Source organism: Pungitius pungitius, chromosome 11, assembly GCF_949316345.1.
Source record: "Pungitius pungitius chromosome 11, fPunPun2.1, whole genome shotgun sequence".
NCBI classification, from domain to species: Eukaryota; Metazoa; Chordata; class Actinopteri; order Perciformes; family Gasterosteidae; genus Pungitius; species Pungitius pungitius.
Window position 1 is genome coordinate 13,646,669 of NC_084910.1, and position 16,921 is coordinate 13,663,589.

The 16,921-nt window shown below is 43.5% G+C and overlaps 1 protein-coding gene across 4 annotated transcripts; it reads right to left on the minus strand.

Moving 5' to 3' along the window:
• Nucleotides 1-659: 659 nt before the first annotated feature.
• clstn3 (calsyntenin 3) lies at nucleotides 660-16,882 on the minus strand. 4 transcript variants are annotated; one of them, XM_037453331.2, is made up of 19 exons: nucleotides 16,863-16,882; nucleotides 15,443-15,509; nucleotides 13,021-13,143; nucleotides 11,907-12,117; nucleotides 11,498-11,706; nucleotides 10,680-10,829; nucleotides 10,086-10,271; nucleotides 9,715-10,002; nucleotides 9,147-9,259; nucleotides 8,341-8,500; nucleotides 7,496-7,555; nucleotides 7,207-7,355; nucleotides 6,339-6,487; nucleotides 4,492-4,718; nucleotides 4,180-4,341; nucleotides 3,647-3,792; nucleotides 3,401-3,536; nucleotides 2,663-2,847; nucleotides 660-2,557 (listed from the first exon to the last, which is right to left on the minus strand). In XM_037453331.2, the coding sequence occupies exons 2-19, from the start codon at nucleotides 15,507-15,509 to the stop codon at nucleotides 2,399-2,401; spliced, it is 2,880 nt and encodes a 959-aa protein (XP_037309228.2). In that variant the 5' UTR covers nucleotides 16,863-16,882; the 3' UTR covers nucleotides 660-2,398. The 4 variants fall into 4 exon arrangements, with proteins under 4 accessions (XP_037309228.2, XP_037309229.2, XP_037309227.2 ...); XM_037453332.2 differs by lacking the exon at nucleotides 16,863-16,882 and adding an exon at nucleotides 16,290-16,820 and having other exon boundaries at nucleotides 2,663-2,844; XM_037453330.2 differs by lacking the exon at nucleotides 16,863-16,882 and adding an exon at nucleotides 16,435-16,819.
• Between the last annotated feature and the right edge of the window lie 39 nt (nucleotides 16,883-16,921).

Consider the following 16,921-nt stretch of genomic DNA (forward strand, 5'->3'; position numbering starts at 1 on the left):
ACGTAAAGAGACGGCCCGGCTTGAGTTAATAAACAGAAGGTGACGACGTGGGTTTTACGTAAAGCGTAAATTGCGCAGGAGAGTCCACGTTTATAAACACTTTTATTTGTGCAGTGAAATCTAGGTTTTCTTTATGGTCTGTATACTTATACGATGTGTATAATAGAAACTGGTTAAAGGCATTTCACATAAATTAAAGTCAAACAACTTGAAGTGCCGTGGCCCCTTTGCAAGTGTTTTATTGATTATAGACACTGGAATCCAGTACAAAGTACAAAGTTATTTTTGTACACAAATATGTATAAGAACGAATTAACTATAGCTGTCGGATAATGTTGCGCAGTACAATGAAATCTGATTGAAATTTAAGTAGATATATAAAGTAGGAATTAAAAACCTAGTTAAAAACAATTCTTAAAAGTTTACTCATGTGCAATAGTTAGTTCTATTGGACTAGCAGAGACCGCATGGTTAGAAATTGTAACAGTAAAATAATTAATTGCTCAATCATAATAAAATAGATATCAACATATTTATTATTTTAAAAATATGTGATTTTTCGAGTTTTTTTCATATATGAAGTTGAATTTAAAAATACTGTTTTACAAAATAAGAGTGTTATTTCAGTATCTACTCTAACAAAAAAGCTCTCTCGTGGAGACGTCATAGTGTTTTTATTATGAATTTTGCAATGTTTTCTGACAGTTCTCAATAACAATTAGTCAGCATTATCCATGTCATCATTGTATCAATAATTATAGGTAATGTTCCGATAGTAACAGTAATAATATAAGTTATTAATCAATGCAATGTGTATTCCTTCTTAACATCACACTCAAAAACGACAGGCTTTATTTACTGACAGGTTTAGCACTGCACATTGATAGGCTTCACAGACAGACAGCAAGAGACACGGAGGGAGAGTGAGGGAGAGGTGAGAGAGAAAGACAGGGAGGAAGAGGGGAGGGGAGGAAAATCACACAGTTGTACATTCATTAACCCAAATATACCAGATGGACGGAAATAAAAAAGCAATTAAAGGTTCAGTTTTGAAATGTATTAAAGATTAAATGAGTGAGACATATCTAAGTATCACAACAATGTGCCTTCCTTTTTCAGTGATCCAGATATTGACAAGTCCTTAAATTACAACGATATTACACACAAATTAAAAGACACTCAAGCCAAAGATTATCATCCGTATCACTACTACCATTATTATTAGTACCCTTATCATACTGTTATCTGATGCTGAAGAGGTGATAATTCAAATGGAAAAGGTAAATTATAATCTGCTCCCTCTCAAAATGTGCAGAAGAAGAGTGGCTGCAAGAATTACAGTAATAACGATAATATAATATTCATCATTGTATGTACAGAAAATTCATTACAATCAATACAATCAAAACTGCCCAAGCTGAGCTGACATTCTGGAAACAGCAGGGGTAGCACTATGGAGTGTGTATGTGTGTGTCTTTGTGTGTGATTGCATGTGACGTCTTGCAGTTATTGTAAGAGCAGTGTGCAGTGAGTGACCCGGTGCAGTGAGAGTCATTTAGAGACATTCCAGTGGTCACTGTGGGAGGGGGATCAGGGGTTTTGACCAGGTTTACCGTAGAGTGTATTGCTTACGTAGCAACTTGCGTAAATAGTGAGGTGAATGGTTGGTGGTCCTCAAAACGTTATTATATCATCAGCCTCACAATAAAATTGCTGAAGCGCTAAAAATAGTCACAATACCAAAAGAAAAATACCTGCAAGCATAATGTTTTTTTTTAAATCTTTTAGAGTGACCTCACTGTCTTCACCCTGTGGTTAACGATGTTCGAGGAACGCGTTGAGAGAGGATGCAAAGACGAAGAAAATAGCTTGTGCGAGACTTCTCGAGTCTTGTAAGCGACGTGTCGGATCAAGGATCATGTCTTTGCCTACTCATCAAATTCAAGGCCTGCGTGTTGCAGATTGTTCTTGTATTCATATTGTGGCGATTTCGTTCTGGGTTTAATAACAAAAGATAGAGTACAATCTTTTTCTTTTAAAAACAAAAACCAGTGTCATTCAATCAGTATTACACTATACAGACACAAAACCACCTTGTGATTGAGAACTGGTGCACCACATACAATTTTGGTGGGGTTTGCTCAGGTGGATAAATTACATTAAATGTATACATTGTGCCATTGAACATTTAGGTGGAGAACAACTGCCCGTTGTCAGCTATAGGTCACATATGGCGTTGAGTGTCAAGAGGTGTTATTACAGTGACTGTGTTGTGTCTAGTGTTTGTAAGCATACATTCCTTATACTAGTAGTGTCAGCGGTTGTTGATATTAAAAGTGGTGGAGTGTGTGAGCCGGTTGGTGGTTTCCATGAGAACTGGGGCAGAGATTTGTGTGGCTCAGTAGCGGCGGGCGTTGCCGTCCCTCCCCTCCTTCTTTATAATGATTCGCTGGTCATCGCTAGCGTTTTCGGGTGACTCTGCTACCTCCTCTTCTTCCTCCTCCTCCTCCTCTTCCCCCTCTGTGTCCGCAGAGATTCCCATACGGGACTCATAGGACTGTGAGAGAGAGCGATTTGTGGATGAAAACAGGAGCATCAACAGGTGCCGTCATTTATCACCATTGCAGCAATAACTCATCTGTTTTGATTTTTTTTTTTTTACCTCCATGGGGTTCACAATGATGGTGAGGGCAGAGTCGTCCCATTGGCTGGTACCCTCCTTGGCCTCGCCCCCGGCACCGTCAACGCGGCGATGGATGGAGCGAATTCGGAAAACACCGAGGATCACCATGACAACCAGGAAACCCACACACACCATTATGATGACTGTGGCTGCTCCTGGCACTACTGTAACACAACAAGTGATCATTATGAGTGACCAAATAATCTAGATCTAAACTATAAATCAAGTGTTTTATATGTGGTCTTATTGTTGACAAGTTATTCAAATACCACAATGACCTGATTGAATACTGTTTCATTATTGTAGACCAATTGATGGTATTAATCCATCACTAAATATATCTCCAACAAATGCATTATTACCTCTGAGAGTAATCACAGCCTTTTTTCCTTTGTTTTTTTTGTCCAGCCCGAGTGTCCTTAAGGACATTTCAGCTGTTGGAAAATTCCACCTAATTTTCCTATATAAGAGAACGCTAAGTCGATCACTTTATTTTATCAGCATTTGTTTGTGGACCCACAAACTTGATTTAAAGAAGTGGGTCAAATAAAACTTCACCCCTCTTCCTTTTAAGTTTCTACCAATGTTATACTTTCACTCATGGACATTTTTTATGTAACAGTGTGTAGAGAGAGGCATGAGGATAGAATGAGAATATCATAATATATAATAATATCTTTATAATATCTGTTCTTGACCGCAAAAGCGGGACGTCACCTGAGTTGCGGTGTGGATTGGGCAGGGTGTGTCCACTCAGCTCTCCAGCGTGGTGGGATGGATGGAGAAACTGCTGCTGGGAGGCCAACAAATGGGATGGTTGGTACAAACTGTCCAGAGAGTGGAGGAAGTTCACCTGAATGAATGAGGCGAGAGAAACAAAGGAGAAAAACATGAAACAAAACAATCCAAGTCTCGACTGAGCGCTCACGCTCCCATCCACAAGACATTTGTCCATCCTTTCACCTCCAGAGTCAACTCATTGCTGGTGTATCTGCCATTCATCTCAGAGCAGGACAGGCGGAACCGCCTCTCAAAGCGGGCTGAGCCTTTGGCCAGGCGGTAGCGGACTGAGCGAAGGACGTCCTCGTACACAGAGATGGATTCGGCACCTGGAGGGAGCGCAGAATGAAAAGAAAGTTAGTATTCAGGTGAGAACTGCAAACAAAAAAGGAGAAGAGTGTTATGGAGGCTGGGGGCTGACTGGGATAACTACATTTAATTCAGAAATGATTTCAATCATTTGTTATAAATGTCATTGAATTGTGCGTGACGTTTTTTTGCTTGTGGTATTTTCCAAATCAACGTCTTAATATTGTATATATAATATCAATATATTATTGTATCAACTTCATTTGTGTTAGGCCTTGGAAATATTTAAATCAGTTGTAAGGCTGTTTGCTTGCGTCTGCTCGGATTGTAAATAGGAGTCTATTTTGACCAGTACAATAATTCAATAACAATAATTTTTATATTTTTTTTATAGCTTTAAAATGCACCTGTGATAGCAATATAAGCAGTAGTATTGATGATTTCCAGTCCCCTCTCTCGCACTACATCCATGTCCACCAGAAGCTCCTCCCTCTCTGGGTTTAGCTCCTCCCCCAGTGGTTGGACCTCACAGCCGTCCAAAGTGTGAGCCACAGCGTCGGACATCAGGGCTAAGAGACGATAGTTTAGGAAACAAAAGATGTAGATTACAGATGGTCTCTTCAATTCATTTCCATGTACAGTCACTTAGAAGTAGTGAGAACGGGCTGTGATTCATATTCAAAATCTAATCCAGACAGGGTGTTTAACCCGTGACTCACCTCCTCCCTCCATCCCATGTGCAGCCGTGTTGACAGCATGAGTCAAGGAACAGACGATCCGGAGCTCGGGGAAAAGGGGGACACCACGGGGACCCTCAAACTCGGGGGCGGGACGGGCCAGATGAGGGCCGACCCCGGAGAGAGAGATCTGAGGGGCGTCAGGCTGGAGAACCACTAGGTATCCTTCCAGCTGCTTGAGGGACAGGCAGCTCTCCTCGTTGAAACATCTGGCGGGGACGAAGGCGGGGACGAAGGCAGGGTGCGATGTCGGTCGAGAGAGAGAAAAAAATAAGATGGGAGACTTTGCACATTTTTTGTTACCACCAATTTGGTGCAGACTGAAATATATCTGCAACTATTTGACAACTTTGCCATAAAAGTCTGGTGGCCAGATGAGAAGTCCCACTGACTTTAGTGATCCCTGGATATTTCTCTCATGCCACTGGACTGAACCATGCCCGGGATGGACTAACAGATCTGACTCCAGGGCAATGTCTTCTCAATCTAGTTCCATAATATCACCACTGCCGTAGGAAACTCTGGCATGAAACTTAAAAATGTTAAACCATAGTTGTCAAATAAAATGTTTCTGCCAGAATGGTAAAGCAAATCAGGCCGATGACCGGCTCCCTATCTATTCATTTATCTGCACTATAGTTCAGCGTGCCATTTGAAAGGGGATTAAGCATGTTGTTTATATGTGTGTGTGTGTGTTACATTTCCACTATCAGAGTGAGCAGCTGCTTCTATCGGCCTCTCCAGAAGGGCCTGCTGTTCAGCCATCTGGGCAACTCCTGGCCTCAAATCAGTCTAATCTTCACACACGCAATAAAACACACTAGAGGGAGGAAGAGAACAACCTCTGGGACACTTGATCAGAAACCAAGTGAAAAAAGCATCTGCCTGTGACCTTGAATCTAAAAAAAACAAAAAAAAACTGCAGTACCATCTTGTGGCCTGTTAGTCATTTTAATCTTACAAACACGCAACAACAACAACCGTCACGAAAGTTAGTGATGAGAATATCTGCCCTGCCTGAGAGTTTGACCAGATCTGATTTGTCGGCAGGCAGCGGGTTTTAACACACAATATACCAAACGGTATGTGTGCCAGACTGTACTTCCTGAGGTGAATTAATATTTCATCAGCTAAAAGTGACTGTTAAAACCGGAGAGCCAGTTCACAGTTGTTAAGCATGGTTGAGCACTGACCCGGAAACTGTGTGTGTGTGTGTGCTTTTTATTCTCACGGCCAGGTGATTCAGAGCGATGCACCGAGTCGGGGATTCTCTCTATCATCAATCTGTCTGCCGACATTAGGGATCTAATTTTTGGCAATAGTTTGATGTATTGTAATTAGTTGACATAATGCAAACCACAGAAATACAATTGAGTTGAATTACATTGTTTTTAAAAAGGAAAGGAATTTCTTGAATGTAATTGATCAACAACTGCAGTAAAAAACACAAAGAATTAAATTAGTTTTCTCTGTCAGAGCAAAAAGCAACTAGATCACTGAATGAGCAAAGAGATTCCGTGTTATCTCTTGCTTTGACATATTCTCCTCGATAATCATCCTGCCACCACAGTCCTTATCACGTCAGAGGCAAAGGTTCATGTTTGATGAGTCCAATGTCAAAGGAGTAAAGCAAAGGCCCCGAGTCCAGAGGGAGAAAGAGACGCTTCAATTGAGGAATCATTTCATTTCAAGTCCTATCATTTGTGGTGTTCAGTGATAAATGACAATAATGATGTCCCTCTTTCCCTCCGCCTGCATCCCCGTCTTCACAGAATGACCTTCACTCAAAAGTCGCATAACTACCGTTAGTTACCCCAGTGTTTACGTACCTGAGCGAGGTGGTTAGTTTGAGGGGTCGGACTCCGGGGGTGGCGAAGCGTAAAGAGTTGCGGTAGGTGACCTGCTGCACTGCACGATTAAAGCTCTCGATGTCGTCTCCCTCCAGCACCAACACTGACTGGCTGGGGTTCACATGGACCTGCGTAGACAAAAGAAAAATCCCGTTCCTATAAATGTACACGTGAAGGCATCGCGTTACGTGGCTCAAGACAAAATTGAAGTGTTTACGCAGAAGAACATTGGAAAAGGTTAATCTCCTTCATTGTCCATTAAATAAAAGTTCTTTTGAAAGGATTCTACTTCAAAAGCATAATATTAGCCGACTTATTGATCTGCTTTATAAACATTGGACAATTCTTTTTATAGTTTTAAGTGCTTCAAACACACCAAACCGCCACTAGAGGAGGTTATAAACACATGTGGCAGCATACCAACATTTTGTGTTGCAATTAAGGGATAAATTCATAGTTGTTCAAAGCGGACGCTCCTATGATGATTGAAACATGACTTGACTACAAATTAAACACATCAAAGATGAATGAGATTTGGACCTCCCCCCCTGTGAACACATCATGTGCATGCAATACTTACCCTGCAATGGGTAGGACTATGAACCCACAAATTAAATATTAAATTAATCTGTGAATGTATCTGCTACTTGTAGATATCGAACAAGTGATGAAAAGAAACACCTTATCTGAGGACACAAATATTAGCTAAATGAGGATAAATTGTTTGGTCTGAAGTGATTTGAATGAAGATTTGATTATAGTAATTGCTTCTACAAATTGGGTTTAATTGTCTTCATCTATAAGGTTTACAAATACGATTTATTGTTTTTCTACAACGTGGCATCACCTTCATGCCGGAGCCCAGAGTCTCCAGGTCCCCGAAGTCCAAGCCTTCCCTGCAGGCGTACAGACACTCCACCACACTGTGAGGCTCCACGCTGCCGGGACGCACCGTCACCCCCGACAACAGGCCGTGGTAACCTCCCACATATTTCACTAAAAACCGGGAGACAGTCTAGTATGATTACAGATCACACCTCATTCACATTCTAATGTGCACATGAATTGCACATCAACACTGACACAGCAAATTGACAGACTGCACACTGACAACAACGTGGAGACGTGGGCGTTACCTGAGTCTTTACCCTCCGGGATGGTGTTGTTTAGGATTTCCTTCTGCTTCTCTTCGGGCTCTGCTGGAAGAAAACGGAGACGGGAAAAAAGGGGAACAGAAAAGGAGAACAATTCGGCCCATTGAGAAGGATACTTCAATGTTCAAGAAAGAGAAAGGAAGACTCCAGTTCGCACGAGGTCAATATCAAGAAAGAAAAATACGAAATAAACAACATACAAAGGCAAAAAGGACAATATGCAAGCATATAATTGTAGATTTTCAGAAATGCAACATAGCATTACCCAGCAGCAGCTGGTGCCACGCTGAACCACTTCCTCTATGGATGAGAGTTTTACACTGCGTGTGTGTGTGTATGTGTGTGTGCGTGCGTGCGTGTATTTTAATGCTAATTGACAGCCACAGTTTCCCATTTTAACCAGCAATTCTAGTCTAAGTGGCTGATAGCTGTCTGGCTCTTGGGTTGTTCTGTCATTCTGAATAATTGATAAGTCGGTTATATTATTAGCCCTCAAAGACAAAATGCATCAACCAAATTATGACTGAGGGAAAGAAGGGATTGAATGACGGAGGGACAATGTCTCTGCAGACTTTCTGATGGTGCCGTTCACGTCAAACATGTCAGCCTGCTATCTTTGGCAATGTGATTTTAATGACATTTTATGGACAGAAGAAATGCAAAACAGGAAGCGAACTGCACTATTGCTGCTCATAGCATTCATGCATAAAGATGTTATGAATAAAAGCAGATTCCCTGCTCTCTGCTTGCATACAGAATCCATCATTAAACTGAAGTTAAATATTTGTCAATTGTAGATACGCTGAGCATAAATTTGCGTGCGTTACCCCAGCAGGCTCCGATGGACATCCTCTGGCGGGGGGCAGGGTTGGGGATGGCGCCGTTGTCGTGGATGAGAGCAGGGTCAAAGGTCACACCGTCGACATACAGTGTCACGGAGGGGAACTGGACACTGAGTGAAAGATGATGCCACTCACTGTCACACACCTGTTGAGAGGTAAAACAGAGTCAACCTGAGCCAGAACAAAGGATGCAGTTGAAATATCTTGCTCGGTGAAGGTTTGGACGTTAGCTCTTCTAATTTATCGAAAGTGTTGTGAGATAATTAAAAAAACAGAGAGGTGATATAACGAAGCGTTGTTACATAAATTAGCTCCACTTTTATAACGTTTCTTTAATCTTTGTTTATTGAATAATGATAAATAAATGCATCAGCTGGAACACAAAGGGAATCATACAGACAGAAGGGCAGAAAAGAAGGAGCGGGGTAATAAGATACTGTGGGTCAGACAAGGGATTTGACAAATCTTCTCTATATCAGCTCAGCCTTCTTTAATCCACGCTGCTTCAATCTGTCTGGGACCAGGAGCTCCAGTCAAAACAAAACCACTTCACACAGCAATGTGATGCCTGAACGCCATAGAATCTTTTTTCCCATTATATCTCCTTTTTAAAAACTGCACAGAAGTACTAAGTTACCTGGTAGGTATCCTTGAAAGATTCATATTTTATGAAATAGCTGCCTGAGCCAGATGTTTGACTTTGCACAGACAGTCTATAGAATGCATTTCGTTTAAAATAAAAAAAAAACACAAAAGAACATCAAAGCCAGGTGTTGCAGCCTCCTAATTACCTGCTCCAGTTTCCACAAGAACTTGACTGGCCGTGCGGCTGAGACGTCGGGCCAGTAGAAGAGAGAGAGGCGGCAGCCGTGGACGGAGAGGGAATAGTGGGAGAAGGAATCGTCTGTAGAGCAAAAGAACGGCAGTTAATTGGTCGTTCAGTGTGTCAAACTGTCTTAATCTCAGCAGGTATTTCTTCAGAGAACAACCAGTCAGACGTTAATTATGCAATGTGGTTCATGTAAATTTTCATCTCTGTTCTGTCTTTCTCAATGCTGAATTTTATTGCCACTTTCCCCCCAGAGGGACAATTTTTGAAAACAGGCCCTACAACTGTCCCTACAAAGTCATGAAGGTACAAATAAGTACACAATATGAAAAGGTTTTTTTCTGTTCTGGGGCTGGGGGTTAAGTGTCTCTCTCAAAAGCACCTTGATACTAGTTCTTAAAGCTATAAACTGCTTTTTTCAGCAATGACTTTCTCTTCAGTTCTAGACAATTGACTGGGTTTTGAAGAAGAAAAAGAACATATTGTTCTTTAAAATGTCAGTGAAATCGTGACTCTACGACATGACGCACCGTTCTTGACAGTGCTGCACACAATAGTCTCCTCCTCCTTGCGGCTGCCTCTGGTCGGAGTGGTCGAGGGCTGGATGTTGGCGCCGCCCCTTCGCATCCACAGCTGCAGGGTGAAGTGGTCGCCCGACAACGCAGAGACGACCGAATCCGGCACCACGGCCACGTGGTTCGATCCATTGAAGGAGAAGACCAGAGAGGAATCAGAGGAGGGGAGAGTGGGCAGAGCGGAGGTCCAGTTGGCAGCGGGGGATGGAGGAGGGAGAAGATCCACTTCACCCCTAACGGCACCTGATGAGGAAAAAGAGAATAAACAGTTAATAAAAAGAGGATCCGGAACCTCTGCGCATTTACATCATCACACCCGAACTCACCACACAGCCGTCGCACGGATCTGTCGGAGTAGCTGTCCCGGTCGCAGCCCTTCCCGATGTGGCCGGTCTGAAGCTCTACGGTGGCCTGGATGTTCCACACAGTCTCCTCACAGGTCTCCAAATGCAGGCTGGGGAACAAGGGGATGCTGCCTGAGCCGGGTGTGTACTCCACACGCTTTGTCCATCCTGAAAAAAGAGTAGTGCAATCTCAATCTGACCTCAAAAGGTTGTTTTTGAAATTGTCAATCGATTAGGATCATCCCGTTGGAAGCATCCAATATGAGGCGATACACAGAATCAATGTATGTATGGAATCTATAAATCTACCGTATATGTAGTCTAAAACATATTCTTTTGTTGTAATTTTTCTGTCACTTACTCACACAGGCCTATCTCTTTAAAACTCAGCTCTCGATATAAAGAAGCAAAAGGTGACTCATCGTAACGGCAGCCCACGTATATCTAAAAGTGATATTTTCCACAGATCAAACATCTAAAACCCATCTCTTCAACCTCTCGAGAGTCGTCTAAGCATGACAGCCAAAACAGAGAGAAAGAGAGAAAGAGAGAGAGAGAGTGTCCGCGTCAGATTACCGATCCAACCGGGTTTGCAGGACGGCTTGACGGTGATGACAACCTGGGCATCAGCCTGAGCTCGGTTCTTCCCACAGTCAAAGGCGGTCACCCAGAATGTAAAAACGCGTTGACGCTTTGAGTCCAGCGGCTCGGTGTTCTTGATGTTACCTAGGCGACGCAGAGAGGGAGACAAAGAAGGAAAGGACAAGGAATTATGAAACGAGAAGAAACATGCTGAGAGGTGGAGAGAAGGCAAAGTGAAAAGAAAATAGACAATGAAGGCTGGAACAAAAGGTCTCTGTACCACTTTCCCCCCCCCCAAAAAGACAATTCTGCAGAGTCATAATAAGAAAGGGTCATCTGCTTCTCAGTAGAAATGGAAACAATTGCAACAGAGACAATTCAGGGAATCGACGAGGAGCCACAGACTAAAAAAGGATAAATATGTTAAACCAAAACAGCTGCAATATTTTTACAGACCGAACAATGGTACGCCCACACAGAGGTCTATTTTCACATCGCTTGGTTTCTACCTGTACGAGGAGTTAAGTGCATGCAATTCTTTTCGCTATGTCAATATGCAGACATCAATACCCCAGCAGCATCTGGTGTAGGTCCTTTTCATGTGTTGAGGGCATCCGCAGTTTAGAAATTGGATACGTTTAACAATTGATTGTACTGACGACGGTCCATAGAGGGCAGACAGAGCAGAAAGCCCGAGAAGATCATAATATAGTGGCTGGTGTTGTATTTCTGTAGCAGAGGCAGGCAAATATTAAAAGGTCTGAGAGTCCCACACCCGCTGATTTATTGCTACGAGATAAAACGCATCTCACCGTCGTTGTCGATAGCAAAGGGCACATTAGGAGTGATGATGTCATAGAAGCAGATCTGGCTGTACTGCGGGGAGCAGTCGGCATCCAGAGCCTCCACGCGCACAATCCGGTCAAACAGGCGTCCTTCTGGGACCGAAGCCTCGTAGCGACGCTCGACGAACACGGGGGAGAACTCATTGACGTCGTTAACACGAACATGCACGGTGGCCCTGAGGGAGGGGGAAGGGGGGGGATTGGGAAGCAAAACAAAAGGAGAGAAAGAGAGAGAGAGAGAGAGAGAGAGAGATGGATCGCTGTAAGAACAAGAATCTGAAATGGCTGCACAATACTTTAGAGACTGACTTTAATTATTGTTGAAAAACAACAACAACAACAACCAATATCTTGTGTTTGGAGGGGACTAACTAACTTGTGGGATTTCTTGCTGTTGACTCCATCGGGTCCCTCTCCGCAGTCGTAGGCCTGGATGGTGAAGCTGTGCTCACGCTGGCTCTCGCAGTCCAGCGGCTCCTTGGAGCGGACCAGGCCCTCGCCGGTGGAGCGGTCCAGAACCACAGCTTCAAACTGGACGGAGCCGGAACCCGAGGGGCCGTTATGAACCCGGAAGCCACAGATTTCCCCTGGAAATCACATCGGAAAACCTATGCATTTATATTTGAATGAGTAAATGTCAGTAACTATCCAGTATATTCATATAGTGTTAATTCCTTTCCTCCTCTGACAAACAATAGGTTGTTTATTCATCTGACAACAGATTATTTAGGATGCTGTAGTCTATATTTACAAGTACAACATTCTACTCCCATATTTACCCTCTTTGCATCGGCTTCCAGTTGAATTTAGGATTTAGATGTTACTCATTGCTCAAGCGTTTCAGGTCCGGCTGTGTGCTCGTAAAAGCAATAACATCTAACACTTATCCACAATTTTGGCCTCGAGAAAGGAAATAACATGCACCGATGTATAAATAATCATCATTGATCTTGTTATTTAGTCGATTTCTTTCAGAATACATTAGGTGGGGACAGAACACTGAAGGATTCCTTTAAGTGCCCTTTCATCTTGTCACCATAATAACAGGATAAAATAGATAGCAGCGGGGACTCACTTTATAGCGACTGATGTTCCCTGGCAAACATAAATTGAAGGTTTGCGTCTGAAACAACCCATTTTCTCTTCCTTTTTGACACAAGCTCAATGAATTCCTCAAAAAAATTCTATCCTATAATTGTGGACTCTGTGACTGAGTGCATTGCCTTTAATATTTAGACTGCTCTACTGGGACACATGGTTGGGATCCGGAGCCCACTAAGAGCTCCGAACATCTTTAAGAGTCAACGCTTTGTTTACTATCAAATCCCACGCCGGGCCTGCTGGGATCATTTATAATTTGGCCTGGCCGTGTGATATTCCATTCGCCTGTATGAGTACTTGGTGTGACCTATTTTTCACAGCAGCCAAATCTACGGCTATTCAATCAAATTCATGGAAAACATCATCCTTATGTTCTCCCGGGCCGTTACCGGCGTAGTGAAGCGGAGCATCTTTGTCCAGGGCAAAGAGAGGGGGGTTGAGCAGCACCGTGTTGTCGTTCTCCATGACGATCCCCTGGTACTCTGTCTCGATCCATGGCTTGTGCTTATTGGCTGAACGGCACAGAGAAGAAACCAAAGAGGCTTGGGGTTAAATGGAGCAATTAGAAGGAACCAACGTTTCTATTTTTAACACTCCATTATGGACAAGGACATGGTGAGCACGAGTGGGAAAGCTACACAATGTATGTCTGATGTGTGACCACAAGGACAGCGTTTAATCACATTCACACCCTCCCAGATTTCCCCTCTTCTTCATTTCCCCGTGTAGACGTTTTTTTTCTTTCTCCTTCTGGTGTCAAGCGCCACTCCACACACCTGTCTGGTTGGCAGTGTAATTAAAGCCGGTCAGATTTGACCTCATCACACACAGAGAGGTATATTGCTCATATCAATCAGCCAAACTGTCCCGCCAAAGGCACCACACAATAACACAGGGGGGAAGAAAACAGACGTGTCCAAATGAAACGCCCGAGGTTTACTGTGAATTTAACCTTTGATTGCAAATTAATTATTCATCCTTTTGCTGAATGTTCAGAGCTGAGTGATCAAGTTAATGAGCAAGTAGGATGAGGATTTTACACCACAACAAAGAGCAAAAACAACAAAAGCTTGGACTCTATTGTCCTCAATCATTTGAACAAGAAAGTTGCAGAGTTTCATCACACGGAATCACAGGACTTGTTGTGTTGAGTAACACTCAATGACTTTTATACAATATATTTTGACGGCTCAAGGACAATCTGATTTAACTTGTATTGCTTGAAATTTTTCAATTATAGAGCCAACCCAATACTTTGTAATACCTTACTGAAGAATATATAGAAAATGTGTTTTTTCTTTACAGTTACTCAGCACTGCTTTTTAAAAAGGTGCTTAATTTGGAGTTTTCTCATTCTTTGGTCCACTGAGTCCATTTCATTTCAGAGGGAAATATGGTTCCTTGAACAATTACCATTTTTACATTGGTATTGCCACCATTTCAGCGAAAACAATTATAGGATTAATCAGGGAACTATTGAATCAATGTTTCAATATTTATTTTCAAGCCCCAGTAATACTTCCATGTAGCTAGTTCATAAGAAAATCAACAGTTTAAAATGACTTCACTACAGCCAAAGGTACTTCAACCTAAATAAAAGATCCTTGCACTTCTTTCACTGCGGTATTTTTAATAAAAGACATTTTCATTTTAATTAAATAAGATAAAATGCTCAAGTGTTGTCTATCGTCCATAAAAAGCAGCATTGCGGAAATAAAATTGCCTGAAACGGGCAAAATCATGCATTCAAAACAGAATAAATTTAGCCTTGAATGTGAATAAACTTTAAATGATCTGTAATTCAGCCCTACACAACCGAATCAAATATTCATCCCTCTCAAGGTCTACTCCGCTATCTCCTCCTCATCCTCATTTCCACCATCCGTTTTTTTGGTCATTTATCTCCCGCCCTCTGTCCCCTCAGTTGATCCCCTACTCTCCTCTTCCCCCCCCCCCCCCTCCCCTCCCCTCCCTCTGCCATCCTCTGCTCTATAGCATTAATCTGAGCATCAAGCCCGTGGATTACATCCGGGATTACAGATTGAGAGGCATCCCATTCCATCGCTCTCCGTCTCTCCTGGCAATTTTTCGTCTCTCTGTCACTATCGCCCCACAACACTTCCCCACCCCTCCCTGTCTATCTTCTCCACACACGATACATAAACCTTCCTGTATGTTTGGCTTCACCTTTCCCTTTTCCCTCATTTCACGGGATCTCACGTTCCACCTCTCGGTCTCCCTCCTCTTCCCCCCTCCTCCTCCTCCTCCTCCTCCTCATCAGCCTGCGTCTTTTCAGCCATGTCCTCTCCTGTCACAGCTCCTTCTGCTCTGTCTTTTATAACATTTCACTCGTCTCTCTCTGACACTCCATCTCCTTGTGCTCCCTGCATCACTCTCTACCAGTTCCTTCTCTGACGTTCTCCCTGCTCGCTGTCTGTTTCACTTTGCCTTCCCTCGGGATGATAATCAATTGGAACAATGATGCTGAATCGGAGTCATGGTTTTACATGATGATGAATCTGATCCAGAGGAGGAAACCGATTCATCTTCTCAGTCACAGCACTGTTACAACAGACGCGAGCACGTTGACACAAAATGTATAAAAAGATATGTGTTCCGTTTCTTTAAAGAGGACACTGATATCTAATGAATACACTGATGGAAAAGAGCTATAAAGTAATCAGGAGCATTTTGAGGTAAAAACTGCCGTGGTCCAGCCCGAGCACATTGACAGGTCTGAGTGCTCCCGTGGCGATGTCAACCATCACTTCAATACATCACAATCAACAGTCAAAATGATGAGGAACTGACCTTTGTTGCCATCGGCAACCGAAGTCAAGCAAAGGAGGAAGAGGGAGAGAAAATGCATTCTGTCCATCTGTGGGAGGAAAGGAAAAGTAGAAGGAGGAACTGGGTGGAGGGGGGTGGATGAAGTACATGCATCAATAACTGATCAGCTCTGACAGAGACAGTAACGAGAGCAATTGGACCAATCAGATGCTGCGTTTGTGCATTAAAACACAACCCGGGTATCACGGATGTAACCTTTAGAGGCCTAACAGAGACCCGACATTACAAACTCCATCTGGTGCTGCATATTGAGTCGGTTATGAACAAATACACCATCATCGCTTGCGTCCTCATAGAGAAAACCTGAATGCACAAACCTGGTCCTGAGTGTGTAGCCCGCGTATGTGCATGTGTGTCACTATAAACAGGTTTTGCATGTCGCCGCGTGGGTTCTTCGTCCCAGGTTTTAATTGCGGTTTGTTAGGTTAAAACAACGCAGCCGCTGTCTTGTGGGAGTAAACTGAAAAACGAGGAGGGGTGTAGAGGGGGGGGGGGTCATGCTCTCATTGACATAACAAGACACTACGTTTTTCCATTGCTGCAGTCTTGGATGGGATACAGGACCACATGCTCCGTGTAGATCTCATTGAGAAGGAGGAGATATATAACAGATGACTCCGTCTGTTCACATGTTGTTCAGGCTATACGCATCCACCCGAGACCAGAGGAGCATCCTATGCGACACTAGTCAGCCGATTTACATTACAAGCTGGCATGAACACACATTACCAGCTCGGGCTCCCCCTTTAGAGTCAGCTGAGGAAATGTCGAATACATGACCGCTAGCTGAAGCAAGATTTGACATTACCGTAGTGAGTTGCGGTGATGCTCCCGGTTGGTACCCAGCCTCTACGCTCGCAGCATCCGCCTCTCACGCCCCTGCCGCTCGGCAGTCCCCCCACCACCACCACCACCACCACCACCACCTCGCCCTCCGCAGGCTGAAAACAAACCTCCAGGTAGAGGACACACGGACAATCTTTAACACGGCGGCTTGCAGAGATGACACGAGTGTGTATTTCAGCCTGACGTGAGACTCGCTGATGAGGCACGAGGAAGATGGAGACACCAATGGATGCCCTTGTTTTTTGGCTCCACGGAGAAGATTAAAAAAAAAAACGGTGGGAATATCACGCTGGCGTCCCCTCCCACTCGGCGTTTTTTAACCCGCCCACACTGCGTCCTTCTCTCCCTCTCTCTGGCCCCCACCGGCTCGGAACCAGACTGCTGCCCCGGCTGTTTTTCGCTGTCGAGCGCACATTGAGTGACTCACAGCTCAACACAGCGTTTCCCCTCGTCACGCTTGTGCCCAGCTCCGGGCTTACTTGATGTCCAGGACCTCGCCATTGCGTTGGAATAAGAAAGAAAGAAAGATACATACACACGCACTTAATTGTCCCGTTGGTCGAGCTTTCTTATCACCAGACTGCAAAATGACGT